This window comes from Castor canadensis, chromosome 14, assembly GCF_047511655.1.
Source record: "Castor canadensis chromosome 14, mCasCan1.hap1v2, whole genome shotgun sequence".
NCBI lineage: Eukaryota > Metazoa > Chordata > Mammalia > Rodentia > Castoridae > Castor > Castor canadensis.
Window position 1 is genome coordinate 92,947,678 of NC_133399.1, and position 20,303 is coordinate 92,967,980.

General features: G+C 34.1%; 1 protein-coding gene across 1 annotated transcript in view; it reads right to left on the reverse strand.

The window, feature by feature from the left end:
• Positions 1-5,309: 5,309 nt before the first annotated feature.
• Positions 5,310-20,303, reverse strand: part of Anxa10 (annexin A10) — a 57,452-nt gene continuing 42,458 nt past the window's right edge. Inside the window, exons 7-12 of the mRNA XM_020172484.2 lie at positions 14,073-14,126; positions 13,886-13,979; positions 12,491-12,586; positions 10,264-10,322; positions 7,979-8,101; positions 5,310-6,119 (exon numbers count right to left, since the gene is read on the reverse strand). Coding sequence (XP_020028073.2) covers positions 6,051-6,119; positions 7,979-8,101; positions 10,264-10,322; positions 12,491-12,586; positions 13,886-13,979; positions 14,073-14,126 — 495 coding nt within the window. The 3' untranslated portion in view covers positions 5,310-6,050. The remainder of the gene's footprint in view (positions 6,120-7,978; positions 8,102-10,263; positions 10,323-12,490; positions 12,587-13,885; positions 13,980-14,072; positions 14,127-20,303) is intronic.

Sequence of the window (20,303 nt, forward strand, 5' to 3'; positions counted from 1 at the left end):
ATGCAGATTTAATGTAATCCCTATCAAAATACAAATGACATTCTTCACAGAAACAGAAAAAAATCTTAAAATTCATATGGAACCACAAAAGATGTTAAATAACCAAAGTAATCTTGAGCAAAATGAGCAAAGCCCCATGACCTGATTTCAAAATGTAGTACAAAGCTATAGTAACCAAAGAAGTATAGTAGTGGCCTAAAAGCAGACTCATCAACCAATGGAACAGACTAGAAAACTCAGAAATAAGTCACAATTTATAGCCAACTGATCTTTAACAAAGTTGCCAAAAAATACCCACTGGGGAAAAAACAGTCTCTTCAATAAGTGGTGCTGGGAAAAACTGGATGTCATGTGTAGAAGGATGAAATTGTACTCTTGTCTCTCACTGTATAAAAAAACAACTCAACATGGACTAAAGACTTAGAGATAGACCCCAAAACTATGAAACTACTAAAGAAAACATCAGGGAAAAGCTTTATGACCTTGAACTAGGCAAGGATTTCTTTGAATCTGACTTCAAAGTACAGATAAAAGCAAAGATAGAAAAATGGGATTACCCTAAACTTGAAAGCTTTTGTTCTGGAAAGGAAACAGAGCAAAGAACTAGAGAATGGAAGAATATATTTTCAAAGTAAACATCCAATGAGGGGTTAATATTCTGGATATAGAAGGAACTCTAGATAATCAATAACAAAAATACGAACAACCCAATGAAAAAATGGGCAAAAGACCTGAACACATATGACTGAAGGGTATGTGGAAAAATGTTCAACATCACTAACCATCAGGAAAGGAAAATCAAAACTACAGTGAATTGTTCCCCCCACTCCAGTTAGAATGGTTACTATCAACAAATCAAGACAGTAAGCATTGGTGATGATGTGGAGAAGCAACAACTCATAGTCTGTTCATGGGAAAGTAAGTTAGTATAGCCCAATTTACCATTTTGAAAAACAGCATGTAGTTTCCTTGAAAAATTAAACATGGGACTAGCATACAAATCAGTAATCTCACAGCTGAGTGTACATCAAAGGAAATGAAATAGGCATGTCAAAGTGTATCTGAAATCACATGTCTAGTGCAGCCTTATTCACAACAGCCACAATGAATAAATAAATATTTGTGCACATACACATGGTAATATTCTTCAGCCCTAAAATTAGGAAACCCTGATATTTTCAACAAAATGGATGAACCCATAGATCAATATTTTAAATGAAATGTTCCATGCACAGAAACATAAATGCTGCATGGTCTCACTCATAAATAGAGTCTAGTAAGCTGACCTCATAGAAGTTGAGGATAGAATAGTGGTTAGCAGAGGCAGGGAAGTAGGGCCATGGAGGAATGGGAAAACATTGTTTGCTGGGTACTGAGTTACAGTTAGGTAGAGATGCCAGTTCTGGTGCTCTATTGTATAACAGAATCACTATTGTTAACAATGATGTAGTGTATACTGTAAGAAAGCTAAAAGAAAGGACTTCAAATGTTCTTGCCTCAAAAATACAGTAAGTTTTTGAGGTGATGGATATGATTATTGCTCTTGATTTGATCATTCTATGCATATATAGAAATACCACATTGTGTCCCATAAAATGTATAGGTACTATATGTCAATCTAAAATAAAATGTTTTTACAAAACAATTTACATAGGAACTGTGAAATCATTTTATATTCCATTTTTGGTAATAATGTGGAAATTTTCTTCCTGAGAAATTTGTGTAGTGACTCTAGTAAGATTTACTGGAGAATAACTATTACCAAAATTTATTCCCATCCCTTTTTCCAAGAGAGGGAAAAATCATGTTGGCACTTGATCTATAAAGAGTCTTCTGTGCTAGCTAGTTATTGAAATGATATATTTTGAAAATTATAGACATATTTGAAATTACAAGGAATAATACAGAGGGAAACCTGTGTATCTTTTGCTTATTTTCCAATTGGTAGCCTCTTGCACAATTTTAGCATAGGAATAAGAGGTTAATAGAGAAGTCAAGGAGGATCTAGGTTTTGCTTGGTGATAGTATGTTATGATTGGAAGAGGAAGTGTCCTTTGTAGTGTCTTTAAGAGTCATTTCAACATGTCAGTGAAATTTACACTTAGGCAAGTGAAATAAAAGGATATATTATACTTACAGAACCATGAAAAAGGAGGCCTGTTCATCATGCCCGTTTGGGAGAAGTCTTTAGAATGGGTTCAGTGTAATAGGCGGGAATGGGAGAGAGGGGAGAGAAAGAGAGAGGAGGAGAGAATTAAAAAGAAAGTAAAAAATCTCCTGTCTTTTGTATGGCTCTCATTGGCTCTGTGTTGGGATATGCCTTTCAATACGCAGGCCATCCACAGCTCTGTTTTACCCTTCATTTCCTAGAGACTAGTTAGAGGCTGAAGTGTAGGGTCTTCTCGGGTCTTTTCAGAGCATGCATTCAGCTTCAGGCATGTGCATGGCTTCTTAAATTCTTCAAGAAATTCTTCCAGTTTTTCCTCACAGGTTTCCAGTGCTCTGTTGTAGGCTTCGACTCTAATCTTTTACTCTGTAAGTTGCAGGTTGCTCATACCTTAACAATTGTTTTTCTGCCTCAGGTTCTGAGTCAGGCAAAACAAATACAGGAAGCTTTCACACAGGTCAGAACAGACAGACAAACACATTCTTTGTTAATAAGATCAGAGCTGCAACCTTGCAAGCAGGGACCAAGGTCCCACCCTGGGAACACAGGCTGCTGTCTTTAAGACTGCCACTCAGCTGGCACAGAAAACAGGGAAGGGGAAAATAAAAATGCCACCCATTTAAATCTTTGATTATTTTCTGGAGCCTCACAAGCTGATTCTCATAGTTTTTGCTTGATATTTTTCATTGCTTTTGCTAAGGAATGGCCTTTGCTGCTTACAGCTGCCTTCTCTGCCATTTTGGCAAACACCACTCATATTTGACAGTATATATATCTATTCTTTTGGCATTAAGTGTTTGAACTCATGCTTGCTAGGCAGTTGTGCTACTGCTTGAGCCATGCCTCAAGTCCATTTTGTTCTGGTTATTTTGGAGATAGGGTCTCAGTTTTTGCCTGGACCTTGATTGGACTGCAATCCTCCCATGTATGCTTCCGCCAATTGCTGGGATGACAGGCACGCACCACCACAGTCTGATTTTTTTCTTTTGAGATGGGGGTCTCACGTTTTTTGCCTGGGTTGGGCTGGAATCGCCCATGATTCTCCAAATCTCAGCCTCACAAGTAGCTAAGATAGAGGCATGAGTCACTGGAGCCCAGCTGTAACTATTTTTAATGTTTGTGAAATATTTAACTCTGGTAATATAAATGTGCTAATCTACAAGATCATTGGGTGTTGTAGTTTTAATTAGCCTCTTTACTATCTAAACTGACAATAATAAAACACTGGTTGCCAAGGGCATGACCACTTCCTTGTACTCTTTCCATGTCTGGTTTTATTGTGTTCTCTGGATCAGTCAGCAAATCAGTGGTTGTTTATTTCCTTTACTTGAGGTTGGGAGCACAGCAAAACCAACTTTATTCCCTCAGGTTACTTCATTTATTTTCCTCTATAGATTAATCTGGGAATTGCTTTTTAGCCAGAGACTTTATACTTGCTGTTCAGTCCATCAGGTATGGTAAACTTTTCTGCATTTGAAGGTCATATAATCAATTTTACATCATTAAGCACAGATTATAATGATAATTTAAACAGTTCTTTTTTTTTGCAGAATTTTCCACTAAGTGAATTATGCAGTCATGAAAATGGCAATGTCATATTAGCATTTAAAAGCTAAGTGAGGCATTCAATACAAAACTTTGGAAAAAAGAAAGACACTGACAATAATAAACCTTACTTGGTTACTATGTTCCTGGAAAACAGAGATGGCCAAGAATTCTCCCATCATTTTGTGTTTCAGGAGATGGCTTACAACTAGCTTTACAAGAGCCACATTTTGTCTCATGACTTAGATAAGACTCAGAGATTACCCTCTTGTGTTCCTGTGACAATGTTTGATATACCTTCTACATTCCTATCCTTTGTCTCATAAATAATTAACTGAACAGTCCCTCCCTGTCCTTGACTTTCTGGATATACTACCAGTTCACTTGACTTGAACAAACTTGAGCCAGGTTTCTACCTTCCCAAATTTAACCAGCCCTCAGACTGAGCCCTGGACCAGTCACTCCCTAACACCCACTCCTGATAACTGCCTGGTTGTGTCCTCAGATCAATCATTCTAGATCAACTGTCCAAACAGATCAAATGTGCCTTGGAATGCCAACCAAAGATATCCCCAGAATCACCCTATACATTATCATCTCATTCTCTCACACTTGATTTTTTTCTAGCTTTATTTGCTTGTGTCTATAAATGAAAAAATCCTTTTTCTACGCCAATCTTTAAGATCCCTGCACATTTCCTTTTTCCTGAGTGATAGCTTCCTGTTGCTATTATAATGGTGACATCCCTGCCTATTGTAATAGAATCATTCTTCCTATTGCAATAATGCTTTTGAATAAAGTCTATCTTTTCTTAGATCCAAGTCCAGATTTGTTTTGCTTTGATAGCAGCATGCTATGACAAAGAAATAAGATGTATTATGTGCCCAACATACAGATTTTATGATTATTCAATTATTTATAGTTATTCAACTACTTTATAATTATTCAAACACTTATAGGAAAGTGTTTTTAATATCTAAATTCCAAACCAGAGTTCTAAGATTTTTTTCCTTTAAGATTTTTACCTGGCAAAAATAACATGCATGCTAAATGTCTTAAACATTGATTATTTTGGCTTGAAATGTTGACTATAATTTTAAAGAAGGAAATTAACCATAATTTAAAACGATATCACATCATATACCCTAGCAAGTTGAAATCTTGAAAATGAGTTCAGAAATCTAATTCTTAATTTTCCTATATTGTGCTCTCTCCTTGTTGGAAATGTCCCATTTCAGTCCTCCTGTCAGATACTAGGTTCTGAGTAGATCCTTATCTCCTACCTATGCCACAGACCAGAATGAGCAAATCCATATGGACTGGGCCATAGGGTATTGAAAAATGTTGTAAATGTGAAAAAGCACTTCTGCTCTCTTCACTGGTTCATTTTGACTTATTTCCTTCCCTGACATACTAACCACTGCTTCCTCTGGTCTTGGTTTGGATGTTCACCCACAACTGCCTCTGGCTTTGATTCTTGGAAAGACTGGACTATCAATATGGTTCTTCCCAATATCTGATCTCAGTGAGTATTTTTCATTTTCCACTCCCAATTTGATGCATTTTGAGACACAGAGAGACCAGGTTCCACTGATAATACAAAGCATATAAAAACTTCCCCCAAAATTTTAATGTTGGTATTAAGAAATGAAGACAAAAATCAGTGGCAGTGACTCCTGGCATGGCCTAAACAAGTGGTTGGTTAGATACCATATAAAACATAGCTAAATTGCCTTCACCAGAGTGGTTGTAAATATAATCAAATTGTGCACACATACACAGATGTGTGTTCTTACAGATACATACTCTGCTATTCTGTCCAAGTCTTTTATACAACCAATCCAGGTAAGTATACATCTTGGTGCAATTAAGTGTTTTATATTTTTATTTTCTTTTATTGGCTTTATTTTCTTTTAGGAATTACTTTAGCTTTGTTGTATGTGTACAAGAGTCTAGAAAATTTTCTAAGGAGAATGGTCACACACTGTGGTTTCATTGATTTCCCAAATCATGCGAAGGACAGTCTTGAACAGACTTTCTTGTAGGTTATTTGTGGCTCACATTTAAATAAATTCTATTCCAATACAATTTTTTCTTATTATTCCATCATATACAATTTAATTTACTACTGATTGATTAACAGGTGCAAATCCAGGATCATCTACATTCAATAATAGATACTTTTTTGGCTTAGAATAATTTTAAAGATAGAAGAGAAACTATCATTCTATAGTTGTGTCATAGTGCTAATGATAGCACGAATTTAACAGAAAGTCTCTATTTTGATGAGTCTATAAAGAGAAGTACGTTGTCCTCCAAATCTTTCCTTCTGTTTATTTTAATAATCTTCCACATCACCAGCGCAGATGGCAAGCAGTGCTTTCTCATAATGCCCTGAGGCAAAATTCTGAAAAGAAAAAAATGTACTTGAAATAAAATCTCATAGTGTTTCTAAGAAAGAACCATAATTCCTCTGAATTGCTGTGTGTAAGTCCCCAAATTATTTACTTTTTTTATCCAAAAAAATTTCTGAAAGCTATTTTGAATAAAAGTATTGAAAAATAACATCATGGTTATAGTCAATACTACGTGGTTTATTTAAAGTAAATGGAACCATAATATGTATTTATATGCCCAATAATTTGCATTAAAATAAAATCTTCTCTTCAACTTTACAAAGGGGTGCCCTGTTATTTTTAATGGTATTATAAGTCACTGTAGAGCTTGGAAAGCAAATTGATATTGTATCTCAAAAGATTTGAAAATATTAATGCTCATTAATGCAGTAATGTACTTCAAAAATGATCTTAAATTATCATTATCAATTATTGATGAGCACAAAGATTTATGCTAAAAATACATATCATATTGTATAAAGTACTGAAAAATTGAAAAACAATGTGTAATAATGCACAGTAGTTTTTTTACTTCACAGTTTATCCAACAGGATACCATGATTCAATAAAAATATTCTCTTTAGGTAGCAAACATCTATGTTTTAGAAAAAGACTAAAACTACCTGTTTCCATACATTTGGGATAGTATAACAAAATTTTTATAAACTGAGAGGCTTGAAAACAACAGGAATATATTTCTCACAGTTCTGCAGGACAGGAAATCCAAGAGCTAGGTACAGGAGACTCAGTGTCTGTTGAGGCCAGCATCTTCATAGATGCTATACTCACATAGCAGAAAAAGCACCCTTTAGTCTATTTTATATGGAAACTCATCCCATTCGTGAGCTGTACTTTCATGACCTAATAAACGCTCAAAGGCCAGACTCCTAACACCATTACTTCGGGATGGGATTTCAGTGAAACTTGGGGGAATACAAACATTGTGACCATAGTAGCACTTCTAACAAAATTTGTTACTGATTATCTGTGGTGGAGAATTAGGATTTTTTTTTGTTGTTCTCCATAGTTTCTAAATTGTCTGAAACAGTAGTAGAATAAATACTGTCTTAAAATTCATCTTTGTTAAAAATAACTATTAATGTTCTTTTACACAAAACTGCAATTATGATTCATTGCTTTGTATGTACATAGTAAAGTTGCATTGATTATATGTGAATATTAAGAGTCTTCCAGGTGGCTGTGATGAAATAAAAGAAATGTGCAAGAAATAGTTTATTCACTTAGAAAATGGGTTATTACATGCATTTCTCAATAGGAACTCTTTATCATCACTGAAAGACTATGATCTTGAAGGTTGATAAACTGAGTTTTACCAATGATAAAGGAGAATGATTTCTCTTAACTGCTCCATCAACATATTAGAACCAGTATGGCTCCTGAAGGACCTAGAAGGTCTTCTGGATTTTGTGGTCTCTTGGTTTTTAGTTTGTTGAATTGCTTCTTGGTCATTCTGTTGCCCTACCTTCTATGACAATATGAGAGGAGAGGTGACCTGATGTAAGACTCCTCTTCACAAATAATGTGGTCTTGCCGAAAAATGCATTTTCCCAACCCTGGTCATACTTCACAACTTAACTTGAAGCATGATTTTAGGAAATGTGTATTTTGCCTGAGCACATCAATGATTTTGCTTAAAACAAAGAGTAAAAAGTTCTGTCATGGAGGTAAAAGGATTTTCTAGGTTGTACCTGATGATGCATTAAAGGCTATCTGAGGTGTTGAAGTAAATCTTCCCTGTCACAATATTTAACTTTTTAGATTCTAACAAAGTTTTTTAAATTAAAGCTTTTATCTCAATTCTCAAAATGATAATATGTGTGTCAATATAAATTGCATGGAAGAGACTTACTTTGATGTCATGAAACAGGGATTTCCCATATCTCTCTTTGTATCGTTTTCTTATGGTCAACAAGTCTATCTCACTTCTGGCAATTAGAATCCTGATTATGGTTTTATTATGGAAACCAAAATCCTAAAAATACAGAAAAAGATACATGGGGAAAATTAGAAAACAGTACCTTAAAGTCAGCCTATCCAAAATATACTGCCTTCCTTTTTTTCTGTAGCAATTTGCTTTTTTGCCTTGATACCTCAAAAATGGTGTCACTTACTATGGAGTACCCAAATCAGAAACCAAGAGTCCCTTCTGTGACTTCTTCCCTTCCCTTACTGTGCACTTGTACTGAATTAAGTTCTTCAATCTATCTTTGTAAATTTCAGTGTCTTGACTCTGACCTGGACTTTTCCCTCATTAATTCACCCTAACATGGCAATAGCTTCTCACTTTTCCTGCTTTGTCAATCTTGCACTGTCTCTAAACTGTATTATAAAGTGAAAACCTCATGATGGGGTATTTCTGGTAAATATTCTTCCTTGTGGAGAAAAATTCTAAACTCAGATGAATGTTGATATGCTTAAGACAGCAATAGCATTTTCATGATGTAGTTGGTTAAATATTTGCTGACTTGAATTCAAATACTGAAAAAATACAAAATCAATATCAGCATATGATACTAGCCCCAGAAATACCTAACAAATGTTTTAAATGGCTTTTCACATGGAATAATGGTGACATCTGGTGGCCAGGAAGCATAACCTAAGTTTTGATGTCTGAAAGTTTTGGATGTAGATCTGCTAAAAAACTTTCAATAATTTGAGGTGATTAAAATGAATGATCTAACCAAGTTACCTGTTTTAAGTGGTAAATCACTTAGAGTGACTTGAAGGAAAACACAGCAGGTTTGGGGTGGTAAAGAGAGTTTGTTTGACAAATATTTGACAGCCAGGGTCCTCATATATAAAAATTTCTTGAATATACAATTTTTCTCTATACCTCCAAACCACTTGTGAACCTATGAATCTTCTTTTTCCTTTGAAATGCATACACCAAGAATATAGTTTTTATTTATTACTAGAACAAGGAACTCTGGATTTGGTCATAGTTGGAATCAGGGTAGCTGTGATTTTTTCCCCCTAGGGTCATTCATGAGCTCTATTCTGTAGTCATAGGGACCAGTTTTTTTGAGAAAGAAATTGTTAACATAATCATATATGACATAATCATATAGCATTGTCCAATATGTTAATTGCCAAATAAATAAATTTTTAATGAACCAACCTTTTCTACTTGAAAATAGAATAAAAAAGAAGCAGAGGACAGTGAGCACTGGTCTTTCTCCCTGTTCTGAGGCTACATAGGTTCTTCTTGAGTTTAAGTAAAAACATTCCTATGGACAAGATTTGTAATAAAACGTTTTCCCAGCATGCTGGCTACTTTTGAGAAGCTGGTCTATAAAAATTTGAGAACACCTGCTATACATATATGACAATGCTGTAAAGAAAATCACTATTTTGTACAGTTCATACCTGCTAATAAAATTTTAAAAATTATTTTGAAGATTGTTAAAATCAATGTTAAATTAAGTAAATTAATTTTCTTTGAGTTTTCAAGGATATGGCATATGTGTAATGACCTATATGATATCTTTTTCTAAATATGTTTTTGTACATTATGGATAAAGTGTGTATTATTTGATGCACTTAACTGTTTATTTCCTTAAAAACCATTACTCCAAAGGATGTGAGATTGAATATCACACTACATCTTTCATGAGAAACCTTCCCATTCAATTACAAAAATAGCTTTAGAGTCTAGCTTTTTGAAAAATAATAATTTATTTTAAAAAATAGTCACTGACATTTTGTGTTTTCAGACTTCAAAATGAAGCCTTCTTTTTGCTGAAAGTTTGTAACGTTTTGATATTTTCTGCTTGGTGACATATACTTTGTACTTGCATAAGTGTAATGGAGGGGCCTTCGAAATTATGTGAAAACATTTGGATTTATCATTTCTGTGAATGTTGAGACTCTAAAGACAACAAAGGATATAGAGCCCAAAGAATGATATGTATGAGGTACCTAAATGTGATGCAAAAAACTATGCTTATTTTTAATTTATGAGTCTTATTTTTGGTGTTTAACACATTTTTAACCTGAACATTTTTTTTGAAATGTACATATATGCATATAGGTTAAAATGGAAATGAATACTTAAATAATAAAAGCAAAATCAGTCTTCTTAAAGAAAGTAGGTAATACTTCTGGAGAAATTTTTAAACTGTGGATCTTACTTACATGTATTGCACTATACAATCTGTAAGCAAAATAGGCTGGTTTGTCTCGGACACAGAGAACTGTAAGAGATCAAAGAGAAAAGAAGACACTTGAGTGAAAAGATATAATGTCTTCAGAATTTGATAAACGGAACACCTTTTTAAGCTATTATAACCTTAACATTGTATTTTAATTTCAATACTTAAATAATAGTAATGCAATGGCCCACTGTAAAATATAAAGCATTGTATTGTATAATATTATATTATAATATTATAATGAATCATCCATATTTTTAATTCGTCTACCTCTATCTCTTGGAACTCTGTCAGTTCCTTCATATAGCCTAGTTAAAACAAATTTATCTTCTTCAACTGAAAATTAAATAGTGTTTCAAAAAGACCCAGGTCATCACCACTCTTATTTATTTTTATTATTGCAGAAGTTAATATAACACAGACCACATGCAATTCATTCATCTTCCTGAATGCTGTGTCATCAGGTGACTTCTAACCAATTATGGTCCACATGGTTTGTCCTTAAGAGTTCAAATCACTTAGAGCTTTGTGAGTATATCCAAAGTCTCTTAAATAGAAACTGCAATGACCTCAACAAGTCTAGACCAATTTTTGATGTCATCTCTTCAAAACTGCCAGGAATAGCCTAGAGCCTGCTCAGCAGTTGTCCCTGATGGATTTCAGTTGGTGATTATAGACCTTTAATAGTGTTTATTTGGATAAGAAAATAGATTAATACACAAATGAGTAATATGAGAGACTATATCTTATAGCCAAAATAAACTAATCATAAGTCTTACCTCTGTAGCTCAACTAATTATTTTAGATAGTGGGAACATATCCTTATCTTTCTCTTGTTTTTAATACAAAGAAAAGTGACACTGATAAAAAGCAAAAAACAAAAAGCTCTCAAGTCACTGCTAGAATGTAAGATCCTTGAAACCAAGGACTTTTGTTGTTTTTGTTTCACCATTTCATCTGCAGTGCCTAAATCAGTGACCAGAATAGCAGGTGCTCATTAAATGTTTGCAATTGAACAAATGAACCAGTTAGTGTTTTCAGGTATTTCTACTACTTACTGTTTCCTCTCTCATGCCCACTGTTTTGTGGCAATAGTCTATAGTGGAATATGAGCTCTTTTGAGGTTTGGATGACATAAGTTCTACTCATAACTGTGTTGCTAAGTAGTTGATAGAGACTTTGGAAGTCACAATACCTGTTTATACTTTGTTTATAAAACATGCAGTTTTGATGTGATATATAGCTATTAGATTTTACTGAGAATTTGATGGAATATATGTATCTCATTGTCAGAAAAATACATAGACATAAATCATCATACTTTATGTACCATTTTAGAGGTTTCATTGAACTCGGTAAACTATTTTCATGGTACCCTTGTTTAAAACTCTTTACTAGATAACTCATGAAAATTCTATTATATCTCAACTTCCATATCCATGTATGTATGTGCCATTCTAGGAATGGAAAACCACAATGTTCATTTATTCAACAAATGTCTAAGTGATTATTTGATGAGTATGTACTAGGGGGATATTTCACAAGGATTCATAATTCCTGTAATGCATGTTGTAAAATCACAGGACAGTACAAGATAAAGCATGAGCGGCTCTGCAATACTTTTTATGAATAATTTACAGCTGTTTTTCCCTCTATAGAGTTATCTTTCTTGCTCAGGGAAGAGTGGATGTGTGTCCCTCTTACAGTATCCTGTAAAAATCACTAAAAAGAGATGATATGGGAAATTTCCTTATGGTAGGATTTATTCCTAAAGGCAAATTTAATAGAGATAGTGAAAAAAAAACCAAAAACAAAACCAAAAATCCATTTTCTTCTTGGAGAAAGCTACATTGCTAGCATTTATCTGCACTTGAACAAAGGAATGGAAGGCAATAAATATAAAATGTATGTAACAGTGTTAGAACTCAATTCCTTAAAAAGGCATCTGAGAATTCTGCTTCCTCATATGAAAATTGAACCAGCTTCTAGGGAATGATGCCAGTTAGCTTATTAAAGTCACCAGGTTTCCAGTTTAGTGCATTGTATCCGTAGCTGATATACTTTGCTTTTCTTGAGTTTACAACCCTTTTAAATAATTGTATTTATGGAAAAAATGACTCAATAAAGAGCCTATTCATGTACCTTTAATGCAGTCAGAGACAGCATTTGTTGTAGAATAAAAGATCTACAATATGACATAAACTATTTACCAATTGCAACTAGCAGCTCTTGAAAGTATCCATCGTAGCAATCATTAATGGCGTCTACTAGGTCTTGCCCAGAAATATTTTGAAATTCCTGAAAAACTTAATAAATGGTGTTAATTCAAAGGAGATATTATAAGTATCATAAGCTTAAAATACAAATGTTGACTAGCTTACTATACACCTTGAAGATAAAAGTTACTCTACAAAAATTAAAAATACTACTGTCAGTTATGTGATTAGCTACTGTGAAACAAATACAAATAGTCTAAGTTAGTGACACAAATCTTGGATGCTAAAGACTTGTTCTTTCTTCTTCTGGTGACCAATGGCCACCTCTAGAGGGACTCACTCACTCACTGCTGATTTAAATTGAAGGTAAGCACATGATCAGTCAGCTTTATAAGCCATTTGTTTAATACATGGCAAGTCATTAATCACACATGTCAACACTAAACTTCCAACTAGTGCTTTTATGAAATTTAAGGGTAAAAATCCTCTCAGTGATGATTAAAATAGTAGGCATAAGATCTATAAAGAATATTCAGAGAAATAAAAAATCACCTTCAGTGGCACAGCCTGGAGTTTACTTACTTAAAATTATGCTAACTAAAGCTCCCTTATTTCAAGAACTTATCTGGCTTTATCCTGGGCAACTTTTAGTTCTCATCTACTTTTATAGCAAGTTAGAAGCAAGGAGGTATGTTATTATCATCATCATCATTAGGTCTAATTGACATGTATAGAGGTAGGGTTGGGTTAAGGTAGGCTGTTTAAAAACATTTTTTGAGGCAGGTTCTTGCTATGTAGTCCAGGCTGGCCTTGAACTCTCAATCTTCCTGGCTTAGCCACCATAGTGCTGGGATCAAAGGTGTGTGTTAACATAACCAAACTTAAAATTTTTATAGACTTAGTTTTAAAACAAAAGCTTTTTTTAAATAAGGGAAAAAGAAAGCAATTTGGATAAAATTAAAAAAATGTGAATGAATCTGAGTGCACCTCTAAGACCAATATAACAGTATCAATATTCCATAAGTCCGGATATCAACAATAATAACCTTGACTCATTATAAGTTGATTAAACTATGTTCCCTAGATACTTTTCAAGACAACTATAATACAGCCGGCAGGAAATAGCTAATATATCTAAGAAAAGGGATAATTATTAAAAGATTTAGTTTTTGAAAGACTTAGAATTCAGTTATTGAAAAAAATTACAGGGAAACTTTATTCTTAGTAATGTCATTAAAGGAAGCATATCTGTATAAATATAAATAAAAATAAGTGTCTTTGAGATAACTGATTTATTTCTATGCAACATTTCCTCTTTTTTCGAATTAATGACTTATTTGCTGTTGTATAATCTTTGAGTGGCTAGAAAGAGCCCCAGCTCCTAATTACCCAGCCACAGCTGTTGATAGCTCTTGTTGCACAGGATCATCTGCAGCATGGTTTTGTGTTCCCCCGTCTTCTGCTGACAGGCTTCCCACAGGACCTGGAGCATCACATAGCCAGGAAGGACCATCAGAATCAGCCCAGACCACTTGAACAGGCTCTTACAATTAGGTGAAGAGTTGGTTCTAGTTACCATTGCATCCTGAGCAGCCATAGCAGGGTCTGTGTGTCCTTCTTCCCTGGTTCCCTATAAAATGAGCAGTAAGTTTCCTTTTAAATAGTCTTGACTGAAAACCCATACAAGATAATTAGGACAAAAATTCCTGAACCAACAAATATCTGGTCATTCCCAAGAAAGTTCATTACGTGGAATAAGTCTGTCTTCATTACTTGAGTACTTTATGAGATATTATATAGTAGTTTTGAAATTTTTTTTTCTTTGTAACAGTAAAAATCTTTGAAAGACATTGAAGTGTTTTTCACTTTTCCAATTCTCTGTACAGTATCTTCTCCTCCATCAAACTCAACCTCTACTGTCTGGTGGTAGGGTGGGACTTAACATGTTTAGAGTGAAATGTACAGAAAGAGTTAGTGTCTAGCTTGCCAACTGGATTTATTCAGTAACGAATATTGAATGAGAATATTTTGTAAATTTATTTGACTCCCACTCCTTTCTTACATAAAAACAGACATAATCTACTCGACCATTTCAAACAAAAGTAAGAGGGGGCTAACCATTGCAAGACCCAGGGTAGGGGACACATGTGGTCAGTTTATTTAACTTCTCCTTTTGGAGGGGTACCCCAACAGTTTTTTTAAAAAGTAAAATGTTTGGGTACCTCGCATCCTTTTTTCGTTTGTTTGTTTGTTTAGCTTCTTAGTGATCATCTGGAAAGAAAACATTCTAGAGTAGCATCATTAAAAATAGCTCTGATAAAGCATGGCCACCACTATGTATCACCAAGCAAGTACAAGATATTTTACATTCACAGTACCGCCCTGCATCTACAATACTAGAGGACAGAGTTAAAAGGCATTATTAGAGATCTGATTCTACTTTTCCAGTGGAAGGTCCAAATGATGGTATGACACAGCTCTGTAAAGAAATATACTTTCTTAGATAGGATTTCCTTTCATTAGGAGCACAGTTCTAAGTATTCACTTTCTTCATGAGCATTAGCTAAAAACTATTTTTATAAACCCAGGATAACTCCCCAAAGGATCATCATCATCAATGACAACAAAAGCCCCACAACCATTGGATTCATGCAAAGATGACCAAATGAAGGCAAACACAATTCCACATAACCAGTATTTTCCCAAATCTGACATGTTTGAATGGTGAGTAGAAGGAAGGAGATGCCAAGTAGCACTTCAAAGCTTCAGACTTCACAAAACAGCATCATTTCAAACAGAGGCAACAGCCAAACTGATCTGGATGTCAGAGATGTGCTTTACTAATCTCCTAGCCAGCCACTTCTCGATGCAATTAAGTTGACAATCAAGATTAATCATTATAGGTTTTTTTTTATATTGTGCTGTGAAAATGTGGAGGCATAGTGGCTTCTGCCCCTATCATTTTTAAGACTCTAGAAAATGACCGTATTGCAGTAAATTCAGTAACACAATAAGATTAGGCAGAGGAAAGTCCCTGAATAAGAACCCTCTAACTAGCATAAATAAGACCTCAAATTCCTTACCTGTTCCTGATTGAGGAACTTGGACTTTAACTGGGAACTTGCTATGGGAACTTGCCAGGTGGTGTTGTTTATGATTATGGAAGGCAAATAATTCTTCAAGAGCTAAAGAGTAAATCACATTGGCTAGCACCATGTGGGAGACATAGCTAGACTTTAGGGGAAATTTTTCAGGTTCCATGAGAGTAAGGTGAGGCTAATTCACCATGAAAGGTTACTTGGCTCTGATCAAACTGAGCCAGAGAAGGAGTTACAAATTAACTAGCTGTACATTTTGTCAGCTAACACTGAGAAACATCTGTACTTTGGACATCATGTGTTATAGTTTTAGAATTGCCCAGAACTGCCATTTCCATTGCCAAGTCCAACAAGAATGAACATGTACATATAATAACTGTTTAAAGTATTGTACAGATTAAATTTCCATAAAATTAAATATTATATTTTTCTCTTTTTTTACTAACCAAAAGCTGAGGTGTCTGAGAAACTTCAATTTGTTCACAGAGAAATGAATAAACCATATTTTTTGTGACTAAATTTGTATCTGTGGAAAATGTAATATGTTTAATTTTAACTCAGGAGTTGGGTATTATCTATCTAAACTTGAACAATTGAACAGAAATGTGTCAATCAGACATGGTTCTTCTGCCTCATTTACCTTGCCTATTTAACATATCAAGTGAGTAAGAATGTGCACCTGTAATTCTTATTTTAAAATATGTGTATCTGCATGCATATTATATGTTTACTTTATAAAAATGTAAACAAGGCATAGAGAACAATATTTAAAGAATGAAAGTATCTACTGGCAGGATTACAGTGTTATTTTATCTTTAAATCATGAAAGTGTTGAAGTACAGGAACTCTGAAAACTCTGTAGTTCCTCCCTTTATTTTGGAGAGAAAAGCAAATAAACCAAAAGGTAGCAGGTGAATTGTCTGATTGCTACAGAAAAATCCTTAGTGTACTTCAGTGGCACTGAAATTTGAAGTTTGGTTTATGTACTTTTCAGAAATCTCCTCTGGTCTCTTTTAAGATTATATCTAAAGGTTTTAATTTACATCAAGCAACAAATAACTGAAAGCAATGAATATGCCATTTCTTCTGTGAATATATCTCATTCATTTAATAACTTACACTTATCATGGTATCTGTTAGTTATCATCTTGTTTGATCTATCGGTGGGCTTTGATGCTATTGACTTTTCTTGCTACTTTTCTTTCATTAGTTGGCTTCCTGCACTTTCCTCCTATTTCACTGCAAACTGAATTGGTGGTTCCCCTTACTTCATTCTCTTAATTTTCAAGGTCCCCTTACTGAGTCTTTGATTGTCTTCTTGTCTATATTTACACTTCTCCTCTTAACAATCTTGCTTATTGATGTAGTTTTAAATTCTGTTTTATATTGTAACAATATTCAACTTTCCATTTGTAGACTGAAATCTGTTATCAGAACTTCAGATGTGTCTATTTCAATTGCCAAATCAATAGCTCCACTTGACATTCTTATGTCTGTCAAATTCACCATATTTGAAATCTAGCTCTTGGTCTCCTTCTACCTCAAACATTTCCTTCATACTACCAATTTTCCACATCTTAGTTTATGATCACACTATTCTTGTTGCTCAGACTGAAAAACTGAGAGTCACATTTGATTTTTTAAATTTTGTTTCATAGATCATCTATTTCCATAGGAAATAATACAGAGATAGTCTTCAAAATACATCCAGAATCTGGGCATTTTTGACCTTGCTAACGCTCTTGTATGGATCCCAGTTAACATTATATGCTGGCTTTCTTGTTGATACAGACCTCTTACATAATTTTGTTTTTTACTCTTGTCTCCTTACCTTCTTTTCTCAATGCTGCATTTACTGTGAACATTTTAAAGCATAGTATCACATCGTTCATTAACTTAACATCAAGTAAAGACTTACCTCTCCCCGCTTCACTTAGGGCAAAAACCAGAATCTTTACAATGACTGAAGGATTAGACATAATCCAGTCATTACTTCTTTGATCTCGTCTCTCTACATCTACCTATCTACCACAGCAGTGTATTTCCTTTGTTTGCTCAGATGGCATCAACTGGCTGTCTTGCTATTCCTCATACCCATTAGCTATTTAGTTTCTTGCCTTAGACTTTTTCTCTAACTCTACACTTTGTCTGGAATATCCTATCACTTCTATTCATTGCTCAACTCATTTTTTTATTCATATCTTTGCTCAAATCTCATCTTCTCAATGAGACCTACTTTGATCAGCCTACATAATATTACAACCTACCCACTCTACCCAGCCCTACAATTCCTGTGTCCCATATCTTGCTTTGCCATATTTTTCATCATCTACTGAAGTTTATATACCGTACTTACTTATTAGATTTCTGTTAAATAGTTCATATCACTTTGACAGATGTGAATTTCATAAGGCCTGGGATATTTGTTATTTGTTGATAATTCTCAGTTGCCTAAAATAATGCTTGGCACATTGTAGGTGTTCAAGAAATTCTCATTGAAAAAGAAAAGAAATAACTTTTAGATAGCAGACTTGAAAGATGAATTAGCAGATGGGGAACACTTTCTGGATCATTGAAGTTTTCGTAGTTATCATCAATGGAATTTTATAGCTAAGTAAAGCCCTACCCTTGCAAAGTTTATAAGAAATAATTAAGAATTTTCTGCAGTTCTATATATCTAAAATCTTGTTTGGAAAGATAATATTCTTAGACATTTATTTTGTCTCTTAATTTCCCTATGTGGTGAATTGGCAAGAGTATTTAAAGCAGATTGGCAGATTAAAAAATGTCAATAACTAAGTCTGTGATTCAAATTTTTCCACAAAGGCATAATCAAACTTACTTTCTTTTCCTTTTCTTTTTTTATTGTGCTGGGGGTACTATGTGGCATTTACAAAAGTTCTTAAGATATATCAAATATATCTTGAATTCATCCCCTCTATTCTTCTTTATTCCCTCAACCCCCCCATTCCTGGAATAGTTTCAACAGGTATCATTTTACATTTACATACATGTGTACACAATATTTGCACCATATTTACCCTCCTATACTCTTTCCCCACACCAAGCATACTTTGAAATATAAGGAACTTGAGAGAGAAGCATTGTATATTTAATTGATGTTTAAGAGAGAGAGATGGAGTAAATGAATATAGAATCAGAGTAAGGGAAAATTAAAATATGAAGGGAAGAAATTAAGGGAATTTAAATTTGGTTGAAAATATTTGAACCAACAAACTGACTACGGATGGTTACTGAAAGGTGATAGCATTAACATCCTGGAGGCCTCACTAAGCACGTTTGAGAAACCGTCCTTAGGAGAATGCTGAAAGCCAAGGTGACGAGTAAGCATCCAATTGGGTGCTTACCAAACTTCCATTCTTTTTCCCTGAGAAAACCTTTAGCATTGCTAATGTAATTTGCGCAGATCTAGTAATTAATTTCCCAGGACTAATTTTTTATTATTTGACAAATGATTAGACCTTTCACAAATCTAGTGTGATAAAAGCATGAGAAAGTGTTGTGAGCCAGTTTAACCCCTGGCATTAGTTTTCAAGAGTGATGTGTTCCAGCTCAGTTGTTTCCTTATTAGAAATAGTCCCGGTAGGAAACCCTGTATAGATTAAGCACAAGATCTTCCCTCCTAGAAAACATAACAATGATTTTCAATATTTTCATCTTATGCATACCTTAAAGCTTCCATGCTCTAATTCTCCCAATCTTTATTAATTCACAAAAGAAGTATGTCTGACTTTTAATGATGCTAAAAAAATGAAAGCCATTAATAGTCTCTTCTTTGATTATGAAAGTGGAGATGCACAGGGAATCAAAAGACATGATTATAACAACTGAAGGATTATAGAATATTTGTATTGGGAAGGAATTCATATTCCTTAATTTGCAGAGCAAAAGCTTGACTCTCAAGAAGGTTAAATGATAAATCCAAGGACATATGACTGAATTATAATACACCCAAGAGGAAAATCTGCCTGTCTTTACCTGTCTATCTATCATCTATCTATCTATCTCTATCATCTATCTATCATCTATCTTCTATATCATCTATCACTTTTGTTGTTTTATAGAGAAAGAATGAGTGATAAAGACATAGAGACAGAGAGAAGGAGAGAGACAGAGACAGAGACAGAGAGAAACAGAGAGACAGGCCAGAGAGAGACCGAAAGAACAGGATCTCAAGTAGAGGAAGGTAGAAAAGCTTGGCTACATTGTAGTATCCCACATTTATCTAGCTAGAATTCATCAGCACCAAATTTCACAATCCTTTAGGAAGAAATTTTATTTCCTTTTTATGAAATATCTAGGCAGATTCTCCCTGAATCATGTACAGCAGATAGTGGTTAAGAGAAACTTTGGACTATTTCAATTGCCTAATTCACTTTACAGCTTTATCTCATCTTCTAAATTTACTGATCCAAACACTTAACCAATAGTTCCAAACTGAAAAGTTTTGGGTGTAGAAGTCAGAAATCAATAAAAATCTTCAAAATATTTAAAAGCTTAGGAGAGACCATGTATTTCAGAAAGCTGTCTGATTATCATAAAACTTCATATTCTCAAAAATACTGTAATTAAATGAGATTATATTGTCATTTATAAATTTGTTAACTTCATTTGCTATTATGAATTAAGTAATCACTAAGGAACATTGATTGTATTCTTGTGTGTTTTTCATTTTGAGAAAAATATAC